The sequence below is a fragment of the Cebidichthys violaceus genome, unplaced genomic scaffold (genome assembly GCF_023349555.1).
Source record: "Cebidichthys violaceus isolate CVI_PGR_0920_01 unplaced genomic scaffold, fCebVio1.0.p SCAF_33, whole genome shotgun sequence".
NCBI lineage: Eukaryota > Metazoa > Chordata > Actinopteri > Perciformes > Stichaeidae > Cebidichthys > Cebidichthys violaceus.
In genome coordinates, this window is record NW_027176517.1 from 2,859,139 (window position 1) to 2,877,343 (window position 18,205).

The window sequence follows — 18,205 nt, forward strand, 5'->3', positions numbered from 1 at the left end:
TTTTTGACTTTTTTCGACATGCTATACTATGACCGTTTTTCACTTTTTTCGTGAAAAACAGTCATAGTATTGCATGTCAAAAAAAGTCAAGAAAACAGTCATAGTATAGCCTGTTGAAAGCAGTCATAGTATAGCCTGTTGAAAAAAGTGAAAAACGGTCATAGTATAGCCTGTCGAAAAAAGTGAAAAACGGTCATTGTATTTTATGTCGAAAACGGTCAAAGTATAGCCTGTCAAAAACAGTCATAGTATAGCCTGTCGGAAACAGTCATAGTATAGCCTGTCGAAAAAAGTGAAAAACGGTCATAGTATAGCATGTTGAAAGCAGTCATAGTATAGCCTGTCGAAAAAAGTGAAAAACAGTCATAGTATTTTATGTCAAAAACGGTCATAGTATAGCCTGTCAAAAAAAGTGAAAAACAGTCATAGTATTGCCTGTCGAAAAAAGTGAAAAACGGTCATAGTATAGGATGTTGAAAAATTTTAAAAACGGTCATAGTATAGCATGTTGAAAAAAGTCAAAAAACAGTCGAAGTATATTATGTCGAAAGCAGTCATAGTATAGCCTGTTGAAAACAGTCATTGTATAGCCTGTCGAAAAAAGTGAAAAACGGTCATAGTAGCATGTTGAAAAAATTGAAAAACGGTCATAGTATTTTATGTCGAAAACGGTCATAGTATAGCCTGTTGAAAACAGTCATTGTATACCCTGTCGAAAAAAGTGAAAAACGGTCATAGTATATTTCATTCTGGTAGAATAGATATCCGCACACCTAAATCTATGTAGAGAACACTTTATTTTATGTAATTTTGTCATAAGACATAATTGTGGAGCTCAATGAGGGTGAGGGAGATGTTAATCAATATAAATTGATTTTTATTAATTAATAGTGTTACACTAAGCAACCTACAAGAACCACATGGCGCTGTGCATACTTTATAAACACTTTTATTGCAGTATCCAACCAGTCCCACACTTTTTTTTTTTTTTTTTTAAAATCATCCATCACACAGCTACAAAATGAACACAGGTGTTTATCAGTTTTAGTCTACAAGGTCTCATAACACACCAGTTAGTAAAAACGAGAGAATCAGAAACAAATCATCTGTTTACAGCCCTGTGTGGCCGATACTTCATCACGTACGGGTCACTTTCAAATCCGGCCTCTAAAGTTGGGAATCATTTGATAATTCTGGAGTGGTTTTCTGCCTCCCCATTCTAAGGGCCTTTCTCCTCAGTGTCATGCTACCTCTACAACAGAGGCTAACAGCAGACCTCTGCAGTATTCTAAAGAGCACACACACTTGTGTAGCTGTTGAAAAACTAGACATCAACAACCCCGAATATTTACTTGCACCGAAGATTAACTTACATTCAGCCTCTTTCTTGCTAAAATCAGTTTCCCGCGAAAACCCTGTAAGTTCTTGATGACTAAGAAACAGAAGTGGGAGGATAGCTCTCTAAACTAATAAAGCAGCAAGTGAACATAATGACAATTTGAGAAACATGGTTCTACCAGACCAACCTGTTATTAAGCATTACATGTTGATAGTATTCACTCAGTATACTGTAAATATTTAAGGTGAGTTAAATCAGTAATCAGTAGAACAAACGGATGTTTCCAGAGATATAACATATAAACTCACAATAAAGAAGTGTACATGTCTGATGCGTGAAAGGCACTGTACACAGTAACTAGTTCTGGCTCCTGCCCGTCGGTGTGTATTCATGGGTGTGGTTGAGTCTGTTTACTGGCTGCTCCCCTCCCCCTCCTCTGCCTCCTCTTCCAGCTCCACCAGAGGAGCGTGGCGATTAGCCTGAGAGCCCTCGCTGAAGAAAACCCTCTTGATCACACCTGACTTGGGCGCCCGGATGGTATGCTGCAGAGACAGAAAACAGAACGACTTCATTACCAACTCAGCAGAGAATGTATCTGTGAAGGAAAAGGTGAAAATGTGTGAGAGTCCCTCACCTCCATCTTCATGGCAATCATGACCATCAGAGGATCTCCTACAGCCACCGTGTCGCCGGCCTTCACCATCACCTGAACACAACAGCTCCTTTACTTGTCTGAACAGGCGACACTTGGGGAACTCCTCATTTCTCAATTTTGTGTCCCCTCGCTCCTTGATCTGTCAGTTTGTGACCCGGAAACCGATCTAAAAATTCCATCTTAAGTAGCGAGGAGGCTTGCTGGAGGAGCTATAAGCAAGGATACATTGATGTGTCCTTTGCCGAAGTCTTTTTGGCACCAGTGACGTATAAGTGAAAAACAGTCATAGTATTTTATGTCGAAAGCAGTCATAGTATAGCCTGTCGAAAAAAGTGAAAAACGGTCATAGTATAGCATGTTGAAAAATTTTAAAAACGGTCATAGTATAGCATGTCGAAAAAAGTCAAAAAACAGTCATAGTATATTATGTCGAAAACAGTCATAGTATAGCCTGTTGAAAAAAGTGAAAAACAGTCATAGTATAGCATGTGGAAAAAATTAAAACACAGTCATAGTATATTGTCAGAAACAGTCATAGCCTGTCGAAAAAAGTGAAAAAACGGTCATAGTATACTATGTCGAAAACAGTCATAGTATAGCTTGTCGAAAACAGTCATAGTATAGCCTGTCGAAAGCAGTCATAGTATAGCCTGTCGAAAAAAGTGGAAAACAGTCAGAGTATAGCCTGTCGAAAGCAGTCATACTATTTTATGTCGAAAACAGTCATAGTATAGCATGTCGAAAAAAGTGAAAAATGGTCATATTATAGCATGTCGAAAAAAGTCAAAACACAGTCATAGTATATTATGTCAAAAACTGTCATAGTATAGCCTGTCGGAAACAGTCATGGTATAGCCTGTCGAAAAAAGGTCATAGTATAGCCTGTTGAAAAAAGTGAAAAACGGTCATAGTATAGCCTGTCGAAAATTTTTAAAAACGGTCATAGTATAGCATGTCGAAAAAAGTCAAAAAACAGTCATAGTATATTATGTCGAAAACAGTCATAGTATAGCCTGTCGAAAACAGTCATAGTATAGCCTGTCGAAAAAAGTGAAAAACGGTCATAGTATAGCATGTCGAAAAAAGTCAAAAAACAGTCATAGTATATTATGTCGAAAACAGTCATAGTATAGCCTGTCGAAAGCAGTCATAATATAGCCTGTCGAAAAAAGTGAAAAACGGTCATAGTATAGCATGTCGAAAAAAGTCAAAAAACAGTCATAGTATATTATGTCGAAAACAGTCATAGTATAGCCTGTCGAAAGCAGTCATAATATAGCCTGTCGAAAAAAGTGAAAAACGGTCATATTATAGCATGTTGAAAAAAGTCAAAAAACAGTCATAGTATATTATGTCGGAAACAGTCATAGTATTTTATGTCGAAAACGGTCATAGTATAGCCTGTTGAAAACAGTCATAGTATATATAGCATGTTGAAAAATTTTAAAAACGGTCATAGTATAGCATGTTGAAAAAAGTCAAAAAACAGTCGAAGTATATTATGTCGAAAACAGTCATAGTATAGCCTGTTGAAAGCAGTCATAGTATAGCCTGTCGAAAAAAGTGAAAAATGGTCATAGTATAGCATGTCGAAAAAAGTCAAAAAACAGTCATAGTATTTCATGTCGAAAACGGTCAAAGGATAGCCTGTCAAAAACAGTCATAGTATAGCCTGTCGGAAACAGTCATAGTATAGCCTGTCGAAAAATTTTAAAAACGGTCATAGTATAGCATGTTGAAAAAAGTGAAAAACGGTCATATTATAGCATGTCAAAAAGAAGTCAAAAAACAGTCATAGTATAGCCTGTCGGAAACAGTCATAGTATAGCATGTCGAAAAAAGTCAAAAAATAGTCATAGTATTTTATGTCGAAAGCAGTCATAGTATAGCCTGTCGAAAAAAGTGAAAAACGGTCATATTATAGCATGTCAAAAAAAGTAAAAAAACGGTCATAGTATAGCATGTCGAAAACAGTCAAAGTATATTATGTCGAAAACAGTCTTAGTATAGCCTGTCGGAAACAGTCATGGTATAGCCTGTCGAAAAACGTGAAAAACGGTCATAGTATTTTATGTCGAAAAAAGTGAAAAACGGTCATAGTATTTTATGTCGAAAACTGTCATAGTATAGCCTGTCGAAAGCAGTCATAGTATAGCCTGTCGAAAAAAGTGGAAAACAGTCAGAGTATAGCCTGTCGAAAGCAGTCATAGTATAGCCTGTCGAAAAAATTTAAAAACGGTCATAGTATAGCATGTAGAAAAAAGTCAAAACACAGTCATAGTATATTATGTCAGAAACAGTCATAGTATAGCCTGTCAAAAACAGTCATAGTATAGCCTGTCGGAAACAATCATAGTATAGCCTGTCGGAAACAGTCATAGTATAGCCTGTCGAAAAAAGTGAAAAACAGTCATAGTATAGCCTGTCGAAAATTTTTAAAAACGGTCATAGTATAGCATGTCGAAAAAAGTGAAAAAACAGTCATAGTATATTATGTCGAAAACAGTCATAGTCGAAAGCAGTCATAGTATAGCCTGTCGAAAAAAGTGAAAAACGGTCATATTATAGCATGTCAAAAAGAAGTCAAAAAACAGTCATAGTATAGCCTGTCGGAAACAGTCATAGTATAGCATGTCGAAAAAAGTCAAAAAACAGTCATAGTATATTATGTCGGAAACAGTCATAGTATTTTATGTCGAAAACAGTCATAGTATAGCCTGTCGAAAGCAGTCATAGTATAGCATGTCGAAAAAAGTCAAAAAACAGTCATAGTATTTTATGTCGAAAACAGTCATAGTATAGCCTGTTGAAAACAGTCATAATATAGCCTGTCGAAAAAAGTGAAAAACGGTCATAGTATAGCATGTAGAAAAAAGTCAAAAAACAGTCAAGAGTATTTTATGTCGAAAACAGTCATAGCATAGCCTGTCTAAAACAGTCATAGTATAGCATGTTGAAAAAATTGAAAAACGGTCATAGTATAGCATGTTGAAAAATTTTAAAAACGGTCATAGTATAGCATGTCGAAAAAAGTCAAAAAACAGTCATAGTATTTTATGTCGAAAACAGTCATAGTATAGCCTGTCGAAAGCAGTCATAGTATAGCCTGTCGAAAAAATTTAAAAACGGTCATAGTATAGCATGTAGAAAAAAGTCAAAACACAGTCATAGTATATTATGTCAGAAACAGTCATAGTATAGCCTGTCAAAAACAGTCATAGTATAGCCTGTCGGAAACAGTCATAGTATAGCCTGTCGAAAAAATTGAAAAACGGTCATAGTATATTATGTCGAAAACAGTCATAGTATAGCATGTCGAAAAAAGTGAAAAACGGTCATAGTATAGCATGTCAAAAAAAGTAAAAAAACGGTCATAGTATAGCATGTCGAAAACAGTCAAAGTATATTATGTCGAAAACAGTCATAGTATAGCATGTCGAAAAAAGTCAAAAAACAGTCATAGTATTTTATGTCGTAAACGGTCATAGTATAGCCTGTTGAAAACAGTCATAGTATAGCCTGTCGAAAAAAGTGAAAAACGGTCATAGTATAGCCTGTCAAAAGTAGTCATAGTATAGCCTGTCGAAAAAATTGAAAAACGGTCATAGTATAGCATGTCGAAAAAAGTCAAAAAACAGTCATAGTATATTATGTCAAAAACAGTCATAGTATATTATGTCGAAAACGGTCATAGTATAGCATGTCGAAAAAAGTGAAAAACGGTCATAGTATAGCATGTCAAAAAAAGTAAAAAAACGGTCATAGTATAGCATGTCGAAAACAGTCAAAGTATTTTATGTCGAAAACGGTCATAGTATAGCCTGTTGAAAACAGTCATAGTATAGCCTGTCGAAAAAAGTGAAAAACGGTCAAAGTATAGCATGTAGAAAAAAGTGAAAAACGGTCAAAGTATAGCCTGTCGAAAAAAGTCAAAAAACAGTCATAGTATTTTATGTCGAAAACAGTCATAGTATAGCCTGTCGAAAAAAGTGAAAAACGGTCATAGTATAGCATGTTGAAAACAGTCATAGTATAGCCTGTCGAAAGCAGTCATAGTATAGCCTGTCGAAAAAAGTGAAAAACGGTCATATTATAGCATGTCGAAAAAAGTCAAAAAACAGTCATAGTATATTATGTCGGAAACAGTCACAGTATAGCATGTCGAAAAAAGTCAAAAAATAGTCATAGTATTTTATGTCGAAAGCAGTCATAGTATAGCCTGTCGAAAAAAGTGAAAAACGGTCATATTATAGCATGTCAAAAAAAGTAAAAAAACGGTCATAGTATAGCATGTCGAAAACAGTCAAAGTATATTATGTCGAAAACAGTCTTAGTATAGCCTGTCGGAAACAGTCATGGTATAGCCTGTCGAAAAACGTGAAAAACGGTCATAGTATTTTATGTCGAAAACAGTCATAGGATAGCCTGTCGAAAAAAGTGAAAAACGGTCATAGTATAGCATATAGAAAAATTTTAAAAACGGTTATAATATAGCATGTCGAAAAAAGTCAAAAAACAGTCATAGTATATTATGTCAAAAACAGTCATAGTATAGCCAGTTGAAAACAGTCATAGTATAGCCTGTCGAAAAAATTGAAAAACGGTCATAGTATAGCATGTCGAAAAAAGTGAAAAACGGTCATAATATAGCATGTCGAAAAAAGTCAAAAAACAGTCATAGTATTTTATGTCGAAAACAGTCATAGTGTAGCCTGTCTAAAACAGTCATAGTATAGCCTGTTAAAAAAAGTGAAAAACGGTCATAGTATATTATGTCGAAAACAGTCATAGTATAGCCTGTCGAAAGCAGTCATGGTATAGCCTGTCGAAAAAAGTGAAAAACGGTCATAGTATAGCATGTCGAAAAAAGTCATACTATTTTATGTCGAAAACAGTCATAGTATAGCATGTCGAAAAAAGTCAAAAAACAGTCATAGTATTTTATGTAGAAAACAGTCATATTATAGCATGTCGAAAAAAGTGAAAAACGGTCATAGTATTTTATGTCGAAAACAGTCATAGTATAGCCTGTCGAAAAAAGTGAAAAACGGTCATATTATAGCATGTTGAAAAAAGTCAAAAACAGTCATAGTGTAGCATGTCAAAAGCAGTCATAGTATAGCCTGTTGAAAAAAGTGAAAAACGGTCATAGTATAGCATGTCGAAAAAAGTCAAAAAACAGTCACAGTATATTCTGTCGAAAACAGTCATAGCATAGCCTGTCTAAAACAGTCATAGTATAGCATGTTGAAAAAATTGAAAAACGGTCATAGTATGTCGAAAAAAGTCAAAAAACAGTCAAGAGTATTTTATGTCGAAAACAGTCATAGTATAGCCTGTTGAAAACAGTCATAGTATAGCCTGTCGAAAAAAGTGAAAAACGGTCATAGTATAGCATGTTGAAAAATTTTAAAAACGGTCATAGTATAGCATGTAGAAAAAAGTCAGAACACAGTCATAGTATATTATGTCAGAAACAGTCATAGTATAGCCTGTCAAAAACAGTCATAGTATAGCCTGTCGAAAAAAGTCAAAACACAGTCATAGTATATTATGTCAAAAACTGTCATAGTATAGCCTGTCGAAAAAAGTCAAAAAACAGTCATAGTATTTTATGTCGAAAACAGTCATAGTATAGCCTGTCGAAAGCAGTCATAGTATAGCCTGTCGAAAAAATTTAAAAACGGTCATAGTATAGCATGTAGAAAAAAGTCAAAACACAGTCATAGTGTATTATGTCAGAAACAGTCATAGTATAGCCTGTCAAAAACAGTCATAGTATAGCCTGTCGGAAACAGTCATAGTATAGCATGTCGAAAAAAGTCAAAAAACAGTCATAGTATATTATGTCAAAAACAGTCATAGTATATTATGTCGAAAACAGTCATAGTATAGCATGTCGAAAAAAGTGAAAAACGGTCATAGTATAGCATGTCAAAAAAAGTAAAAAAACGGTCATAGTATAGCATGTCGAAAACAGTCAAAGTATATTATGTCAAAAACAGTCATAGTATAGCCTGTCGGAAGCAGTCATGGTATAGCCTGTCGAAAAACGTGAAAAACGGTCATAGTATAGGATGTCGAAAAAAGTCAAAAAACAGTCATAGTATTTTATGTCGTAAACGGTCATAGTATAGCCTGTTGAAAACAGTCATAGTATAGCCTGTCGAAAAAAGTGAAAAACGGTCAAAGTATAGCATGTCGAAAAAAGGGAAAAACTGTCATAGTATTTTATGTCGAAAACAGTCATAGTATAGCCTGTCGGAAGCAGTCATGGTATAGCCTGTCGAAAAACGTGAAAAACGGTCATAGTATTTTATGTCGAAAACAGTCATAGTATCCTGACGAAAAAAGTGAAAAACGGTCATAGTATTTTATGTCGAAAACAGTCATAGTATATCCTGTCGAAAACAGTCATAGTATAGCTTGTCGAAAGCAGTCATAGTATAGCCTGTCGAAAAAAGTGAAAAACGGTCATAGTATAGCATGTCAAAAAAAGTCAAAAAACAGTCATAGTATTTTATGTCGAAAACAGTCATAGTATATCCTGTCGAAAACAGTCATAGTACAGCCTGTCGAAAAAAGTGAAAAACGGTCATAGTATAGCATGTCGAAAACAGTCATAGTATAGCCTGTCGAAAACAGTCATAGTATAGCCTGTCGAAAAAAGTGAAAAACGATCATAGTATAGCATGTCGAAAAAAGTCAAAAAACAGTCATAGTATATTATGTCGAAAACAGTCATAGTATAGCCTGTCGAAAGCAGTCATAGTATAGCCTGTCGAAAAAAGTGAAAAACAGTCATAGTATATTATGTCGAAAACAGTCATAGTATAGCCTGTCGAAAGCAGTCATAGTATAGCCTGTCGAAAAAAGTCAAAAAACAGTCATCGTATATTATGTCGGAAACAGTCATAGTATTTTATGTCGAAAACAGTCATAGTATAGCCTGTTGAAAACAGTCATAGTATAGCCTGTCGAAAAAAGTGAAAAACGGTCATAGTATAGCATGTCGAAAAAAGTCAAAACACAGTCATAGTATATTATGTCGGAAACAGTCATAGTATTTTATGTCGAAAACAGTCATAGTATAGCCTGTTGAAAACAGTCATAGTATAGCCTGTCGAAAAAAGTGAAAAACGGTCATAGTATAGCATGTCGAAAAAAGTCATACTATTTTATGTCGAAAACAGTCATAGTATAGCATGTCGAAAAAAGGGAAAAATGGTCATATTATAGCATGTCGAAAAAAGTCAAAAAACAGTCATAGTATATTATGTCGAAAACAGTCATTGTATAGCCTGTCGGAAACAGTCATGGTATAGCCTGTCGAAAAAAGGTCATAGTATAGCCTGTTGAAAAAAGTGAAAAACGGTCATAGTATAGCATGTCGAAAACAGTCATAGTATAGCCTGTCGAAAACAGTCATAGTATAGCCTGTCGAAAAAAGTGAAAAACGGTCATAGTATATTATGTCGAAAACAGTCATAGTATAGCCTGTCGAAAGCAGTCATAGTATAGCCTGTCGAAAAAATTTAAAAACGGTCATAGTATAGCATGTAGAAAAAAGTCAAAAGACAGTCATAGTATATTATGTCAGAAACAGTCATAGTATAGCCTGTCGAAAAAAGTGGAAAACAGTCAGAGTATAGCCTGTCGAAAGCAGTCATGGTATAGCCTGTCGAAAAAAGTGAAAAACGGTCATAGTATAGCATGTCGAAAAAAGTCATACTATTTTATGTCGAAAAAAGTCAAAAAACAGTCATAGTATTTTATGTAGAAAACAGTCATATTATAGCATGTCGAAAAAAGTGAAAAACGGTCATAGTATTTTATGTCGAAAACAGTCATAGTATAGCCTGTTGAAAAAAGTGAAAAACGGTCATAGTATAGCATGTCGAAAAAAGTCAAAAAACAGTCACAGTATATTCTGTCGAAAACAGTCATAGCATACCCTGTCGAAAAAAGTGAAAAACGGTCATAGTATAGCATGTTGAAAAATTTTAAAAACGGTCATAGTATAGCATGTAGAAAAAAGTCAAAACACAGTCATAGTATATTATGTCAGAAACAGTCATAGTATAGCCTGTCAAAAACAGTCATAGTATAGCCTGTCGGAAACAGTCAAAAAAAGGTCATAGTATATTACGTCGAAAACAGTCATAGTATAGCCTGTCGAAAAAAGTCAAAAAACAGTCATAGTATTTTATGTCGAAAACAGTCATAGTATAGCCTGTCGAAAGCAGTCATAGTATAGCCTGTCGAAAAAATTTAAAAACGGTCATAGTATAGCATGTAGAAAAAAGTCAAAACACAGTCATAGTATATTATGTCGGAAACAGTCATAGTATTTTATGTCGAAAACAGTCATAGTATAGCATGTCGAAAAAAGGGAAAAATGGTCATATTATAGCATGTCGAAAAAAGTCAAAAAACAGTCATAGTATATTATGTCGAAAACAGTCATTGTATAGCCTGTCGGAAACAGTCATGGTATAGCCTGTCGAAAAAAGGTCATAGTATAGCCTGTTGAAAAAAGTGAAAAACGGTCATAGTATAGCATGTCAAAAACAGTCATAGTATAGCCTGTCGAAAACAGTCATAGTATAGCCTGTCGAAAAAAGTGAAAAACGGTCATAGTATATTATGTCGAAAACAGTCATAGTATAGCCTGTCGAAAGCAGTCATGGTATAGCCTGTCGAAAAAAGTGAAAAACGGTCATAGTATAGCATGTCGAAAAAAGTCATACTATTTTATGTCGAAAACAGTCATAGTATAGCATGTCGAAAAAAGTCAAAAAACAGTCATAGTATTTTATGTAGAAAACAGTCATATTATAGCATGTCGAAAAAAGTGAAAAACGGTCATAGTATTTTATGTCGAAAACAGTCATAGTATAGCCTGTCGAAAAAAGTGAAAAACGGTCATATTATAGCATGTTGAAAAAAGTCAAAAACAGTCATAGTGTAGCATGTCAAAAGCAGTCATAGTATAGCCTGTTGAAAAAAGTGAAAAACGGTCATAGTATAGCATGTCGAAAAAAGTCAAAAAACAGTCACAGTATATTCTGTCGAAAACAGTCATAGCATAGCCTGTCTAAAACAGTCATAGTATAGCATGTTGAAAAAATTGAAAAACGGTCATAGTATGTCGAAAAAAGTCAAAAAACAGTCAAGAGTATTTTATGTCGAAAACAGTCATAGTATAGCCTGTTGAAAACAGTCATAGTATAGCCTGTCGAAAAAAGTGAAAAACGGTCATAGTATAGCATGTTGAAAAATTTTAAAAACGGTCATAGTATAGCATGTAGAAAAAAGTCAGAACACAGTCATAGTATATTATGTCAGAAACAGTCATAGTATAGCCTGTCAAAAACAGTCATAGTATAGCCTGTCGAAAAAAGTCAAAACACAGTCATAGTATATTATGTCAAAAACTGTCATAGTATAGCCTGTCGAAAAAAGTCAAAAAACAGTCATAGTATTTTATGTCGAAAACAGTCATAGTATAGCCTGTCGAAAGCAGTCATAGTATAGCCTGTCGAAAAAATTTAAAAACGGTCATAGTATAGCATGTAGAAAAAAGTCAAAACACAGTCATAGTGTATTATGTCAGAAACAGTCATAGTATAGCCTGTCAAAAACAGTCATAGTATAGCCTGTCGGAAACAGTCATAGTATAGCATGTCGAAAAAAGTCAAAAAACAGTCATAGTATATTATGTCAAAAACAGTCATAGTATATTATGTCGAAAACAGTCATAGTATAGCATGTCGAAAAAAGTGAAAAACGGTCATAGTATAGCATGTCAAAAAAAGTAAAAAAACGGTCATAGTATAGCATGTCGAAAACAGTCAAAGTATATTATGTCAAAAACAGTCATAGTATAGCCTGTCGGAAGCAGTCATGGTATAGCCTGTCGAAAAACGTGAAAAACGGTCATAGTATAGGATGTCGAAAAAAGTCAAAAAACAGTCATAGTATTTTATGTCGTAAACGGTCATAGTATAGCCTGTTGAAAACAGTCATAGTATAGCCTGTCGAAAAAAGTGAAAAACGGTCAAAGTATAGCATGTCGAAAAAAGGGAAAAACTGTCATAGTATTTTATGTCGAAAACAGTCATAGTATAGCCTGTCGGAAGCAGTCATGGTATAGCCTGTCGAAAAACGTGAAAAACGGTCATAGTATTTTATGTCGAAAACAGTCATAGTATCCTGACGAAAAAAGTGAAAAACGGTCATAGTATTTTATGTCGAAAACAGTCATAGTATATCCTGTCGAAAACAGTCATAGTATAGCTTGTCGAAAGCAGTCATAGTATAGCCTGTCGAAAAAAGTGAAAAACGGTCATAGTATAGCATGTCAAAAAAAGTCAAAAAACAGTCATAGTATTTTATGTCGAAAACAGTCATAGTATATCCTGTCGAAAACAGTCATAGTACAGCCTGTCGAAAAAAGTGAAAAACGGTCATAGTATAGCATGTCGAAAACAGTCATAGTATAGCCTGTCGAAAACAGTCATAGTATAGCCTGTCGAAAAAAGTGAAAAACGATCATAGTATAGCATGTCGAAAAAAGTCAAAAAACAGTCATAGTATATTATGTCGAAAACAGTCATAGTATAGCCTGTCGAAAGCAGTCATAGTATAGCCTGTCGAAAAAAGTGAAAAACAGTCATAGTATATTATGTCGAAAACAGTCATAGTATAGCCTGTCGAAAGCAGTCATAGTATAGCCTGTCGAAAAAAGTCAAAAAACAGTCATCGTATATTATGTCGGAAACAGTCATAGTATTTTATGTCGAAAACAGTCATAGTATAGCCTGTTGAAAACAGTCATAGTATAGCCTGTCGAAAAAAGTGAAAAACGGTCATAGTATAGCATGTCGAAAAAAGTCAAAACACAGTCATAGTATATTATGTCGGAAACAGTCATAGTATTTTATGTCGAAAACAGTCATAGTATAGCCTGTTGAAAACAGTCATAGTATAGCCTGTCGAAAAAAGTGAAAAACGGTCATAGTATAGCATGTCGAAAAAAGTCATACTATTTTATGTCGAAAACAGTCATAGTATAGCATGTCGAAAAAAGGGAAAAATGGTCATATTATAGCATGTCGAAAAAAGTCAAAAAACAGTCATAGTATATTATGTCGAAAACAGTCATTGTATAGCCTGTCGGAAACAGTCATGGTATAGCCTGTCGAAAAAAGGTCATAGTATAGCCTGTTGAAAAAAGTGAAAAACGGTCATAGTATAGCATGTCGAAAACAGTCATAGTATAGCCTGTCGAAAACAGTCATAGTATAGCCTGTCGAAAAAAGTGAAAAACGGTCATAGTATATTATGTCGAAAACAGTCATAGTATAGCCTGTCGAAAGCAGTCATAGTATAGCCTGTCGAAAAAATTTAAAAACGGTCATAGTATAGCATGTAGAAAAAAGTCAAAACACAGTCATAGTATATTATGTCAGAAACAGTCATAGTATAGCCTGTCGAAAAAAGTGGAAAACAGTCAGAGTATAGCCTGTCGAAAGCAGTCATGGTATAGCCTGTCGAAAAAAGTGAAAAACGGTCATAGTATAGCATGTCGAAAAAAGTCATACTATTTTATGTCGAAAAAAGTCAAAAAACAGTCATAGTATTTTATGTAGAAAACAGTCATATTATAGCATGTCGAAAAAAGTGAAAAACGGTCATAGTATTTTATGTCGAAAACAGTCATAGTATAGCCTGTTGAAAAAAGTGAAAAACGGTCATAGTATAGCATGTCGAAAAAAGTCAAAAAACAGTCACAGTATATTCTGTCGAAAACAGTCATAGCATACCCTGTCGAAAAAAGTGAAAAACGGTCATAGTATAGCATGTTGAAAAATTTTAAAAACGGTCATAGTATAGCATGTAGAAAAAAGTCAAAACACAGTCATAGTATATTATGTCAGAAACAGTCATAGTATAGCCTGTCAAAAACAGTCATAGTATAGCCTGTCGGAAACAGTCAAAAAAAGGTCATAGTATATTACGTCGAAAACAGTCATAGTATAGCCTGTCGAAAAAAGTCAAAAAACAGTCATAGTATTTTATGTCGAAAACAGTCATAGTATAGCCTGTCGAAAGCAGTCATAGTATAGCCTGTCGAAAAAATTTAAAAACGGTCATAGTATAGCATGTAGAAAAAAGTCAAAACACAGTCATAGTATATTATGTCGGAAACAGTCATAGTATTTTATGTCGAAAACAGTCATAGTATAGCATGTCGAAAAAAGGGAAAAATGGTCATATTATAGCATGTCGAAAAAAGTCAAAAAACAGTCATAGTATATTATGTCGAAAACAGTCATTGTATAGCCTGTCGGAAACAGTCATGGTATAGCCTGTCGAAAAAAGGTCATAGTATAGCCTGTTGAAAAAAGTGAAAAACGGTCATAGTATAGCATGTCAAAAACAGTCATAGTATAGCCTGTCGAAAACAGTCATAGTATAGCCTGTCGAAAAAAGTGAAAAACGGTCATAGTATATTATGTCGAAAACAGTCATAGTATAGCCTGTCGAAAGCAGTCATAGTACAGCCTGTCGAAAAAAGTGGAAAACAGTCAGAGTATAGCCTGTCGAAAGCAGTCATGGTATAGCCTGTCGAAGAAAGTGAAAAACGGTCATAGTATAGCATGTCGAAAAAAGTCATACTATTTTATGTCGAAAAAAGTGAAAAAACAGTCATAGTATTTTATGTAGAAAACAGTCATATTATAGCATGTCGAAAAAAGTGAAAAACGGTCATAGTATTTTATGTCGAAAACAGTCATAGTATAGCCTGTCGAAAAAAGTGAAAAACGGTCATATTATAGCATGTTGAAAAAAGTCAAAAACAGTCATAGTGTAGCCTGTCAAAAGCAGTCATAGTATAGCCTGTTGAAAAAAGTGAAAAACGGTCATAGTATAGCATGTCGAAAAAAGTCAAAAAACAGTCACAGTATATTCTGTCGAAAACAGTCATAGCATAGCCTGTCGAAAAAAAGTGAAAAACGGTCATAGTATAGCATGTTGAAAAATTTTAAAAACGGTCATAGTATAGCATGTAGAAAAAAGTCAAAAAACAGTCATCGTATATTATGTCGGAAACAGTCATAGTATTTTATGTCGAAAACAGTCATAGTATAGCCTGTTGAAAACAGTCATAGTATAGCCTGTCGAAAAAAGTGAAAAACGGTCATAGTATAGCATGTCGAAAAAAGTCAAAACACAGTCATAGTATATTATGTCGGAAACAGTCATAGTATTTTATGTCGAAAACAGTCATAGTATAGCCTGTTGAAAACAGTCATAGTATAGCCTGTCGAAAAAAGTGAAAAACGGTCATAGTATAGCATGTCGAAAAAAGTCATACTATTTTATGTCGAAAACAGTCATAGTATAGCATGTCGAAAAAAGGGAAAAATGGTCATATTATAGCATGTCGAAAAAAGTCAAAAAACAGTCATAGTATATTATGTCGAAAACAGTCATTGTATAGCCTGTCGGAAACAGTCATGGTATAGCCTGTCGAAAAAAGGTCATAGTATAGCCTGTTGAAAAAAGTGAAAAACGGTCATAGTATAGCATGTCGAAAACAGTCATAGTATAGCCTGTCGAAAACAGTCATAGTATAGCCTGTCGAAAAAAGTGAAAAACGGTCATAGTATATTATGTCGAAAACAGTCATAGTATATATAGCCTGTCGAAAGCAGTCATAGTATAGCCTGTCGAAAAAATTTAAAAACGGTCATAGTATAGCATGTAGAAAAAAGTCAAAACACAGTCATAGTATATTATGTCAGAAACAGTCATAGTATAGCCTGTCGAAAAAAGTGGAAAACAGTCAGAGTATAGCCTGTCGAAAGCAGTCATGGTATAGCCTGTCGAAAAAAGTGAAAAACGGTCATAGTATAGCATGTCGAAAAAAGTCATACTATTTTATGTCGAAAAAAGTCAAAAAACAGTCATAGTATTTTATGTAGAAAACAGTCATATTATAGCATGTCGAAAAAAGTGAAAAACGGTCATAGTATTTTATGTCGAAAACAGTCATAGTATAGCCTGTTGAAAAAAGTGAAAAACGGTCATAGTATAGCATGTCGAAAAAAGTCAAAAAACAGTCACAGTATATTCTGTCGAAAACAGTCATAGCATACCCTGTCGAAAAAAGTGAAAAACGGTCATAGTATAGCATGTTGAAAAATTTTAAAAACGGTCATAGTATAGCATGTAGAAAAAAGTCAAAACACAGTCATAGTATATTATGTCAGAAACAGTCATAGTATAGCCTGTCAAAAACAGTCATAGTATAGCCTGTCGGAAACAGTCAAAAAAAGGTCATAGTATATTACGTCGAAAACAGTCATAGTATAGCCTGTCGAAAAAAGTCAAAAAACAGTCATAGTATTTTATGTCGAAAACAGTCATAGTATAGCCTGTCGAAAGCAGTCATAGTATAGCCTGTCGAAAAAATTTAAAAACGGTCATAGTATAGCATGTAGAAAAAAGTCAAAACACAGTCATAGTATATTATGTCGGAAACAGTCATAGTATTTTATGTCGAAAACAGTCATAGTATAGCATGTCGAAAAAAGGGAAAAATGGTCATATTATAGCATGTCGAAAAAAGTCAAAAAACAGTCATAGTATATTATGTCGAAAACAGTCATTGTATAGCCTGTCGGAAACAGTCATGGTATAGCCTGTCGAAAAAAGGTCATAGTATAGCCTGTTGAAAAAAGTGAAAAACGGTCATAGTATAGCATGTCAAAAACAGTCATAGTATAGCCTGTCGAAAACAGTCATAGTATAGCCTGTCGAAAAAAGTGAAAAACGGTCATAGTATATTATGTCGAAAACAGTCATAGTATAGCCTGTCGAAAGCAGTCATAGTACAGCCTGTCGAAAAAAGTGGAAAACAGTCAGAGTATAGCCTGTCGAAAGCAGTCATGGTATAGCCTGTCGAAGAAAGTGAAAAACGGTCATAGTATAGCATGTCGAAAAAAGTCATACTATTTTATGTCGAAAAAAGTGAAAAAACAGTCATAGTATTTTATGTAGAAAACAGTCATATTATAGCATGTCGAAAAAAGTGAAAAACGGTCATAGTATTTTATGTCGAAAACAGTCATAGTATAGCCTGTCGAAAAAAGTGAAAAACGGTCATATTATAGCATGTTGAAAAAAGTCAAAAACAGTCATAGTGTAGCCTGTCAAAAGCAGTCATAGTATAGCCTGTTGAAAAAAGTGAAAAACGGTCATAGTATAGCATGTCGAAAAAAGTCAAAAAACAGTCACAGTATATTCTGTCGAAAACAGTCATAGCATAGCCTGTCGAAAAAAAGTGAAAAACGGTCATAGTATAGCATGTTGAAAAATTTTAAAAACGGTCATAGTATAGCATGTAGAAAAAAGTCAAAACACAGTCATAGTATATTATGTCAGAAACAGTCATAGTATAGCCTGTCGGAAACAGTCATAGTATAGCCTGTCGAAAGCAGTCATAGTATAGCCTGTCGAAAAAAGTCAAAAAACAGTCATAGTATTTTATGTCGAAAACAGTCATAGTATAGCCTGTCGAAAGCAGTCATAGTATAGCCTGTCGAAAAAATTTAAAAACGGTCATAGTATAGCATGTAGAAAAAAGTCAAAACACAGTCATAGTATATTATGTCAGAAACAGTCATAGTATAGCCTGTCAAAAACAGTCATAGTATAGCCTGTCGGAAACAGTCATAGTATAGCCTGTCGAAAAAATTGAAAAACGGTCATAGTATAGCATGTCGAAAAAAGTCAAAAAACAGTCATAGTATATTATGTCAAAAACAGTCATAGTATATTATGTCAAAAACAGTCATAGTATTTTATGTCGAAAACAGTCATAGTATAGCCTGTCGGAAGCAGTCATGGTATAGCCTGTCGAAAAACGTGAAAAACGGTCATAGTATTTTATGTCGAAAACAGTCATAGTATCCTGACGAAAAAAGTGAAAAACGGTCATATTATAGCATGTCGAAAAAAGTGAAAAACAGTCATAGTATAGCATGTCAAAAAAAGTCAAAAAACAGTCATAGTATTTTATGTAGAAAACAGTCATATTATAGCATATCGAAAAAATTGAAAAACGGTCATAGTATAGCATGTCGAAAAAAGTCAAAAAACAGTCATAGTATATTATGTCAAAAACAGTCATAGTATAT

General features: G+C 34.2%; 1 protein-coding gene across 1 annotated transcript in view; it reads right to left on the bottom strand.

Moving 5' to 3' along the window:
- Positions 1-933: 933 nt before the first annotated feature.
- The window catches only part of mccc1 (methylcrotonyl-CoA carboxylase subunit), a 30,325-nt gene continuing 13,053 nt past the window's right edge, over positions 934-18,205 (bottom strand). The window contains exons 18-19 of the mRNA XM_068725075.1: positions 1,974-2,045; positions 934-1,881 (exon numbers count right to left, since the gene is read on the bottom strand). Coding sequence (XP_068581176.1) covers positions 1,750-1,881; positions 1,974-2,045 — 204 coding nt within the window. The 3' untranslated portion in view covers positions 934-1,749. The remainder of the gene's footprint in view (positions 1,882-1,973; positions 2,046-18,205) is intronic.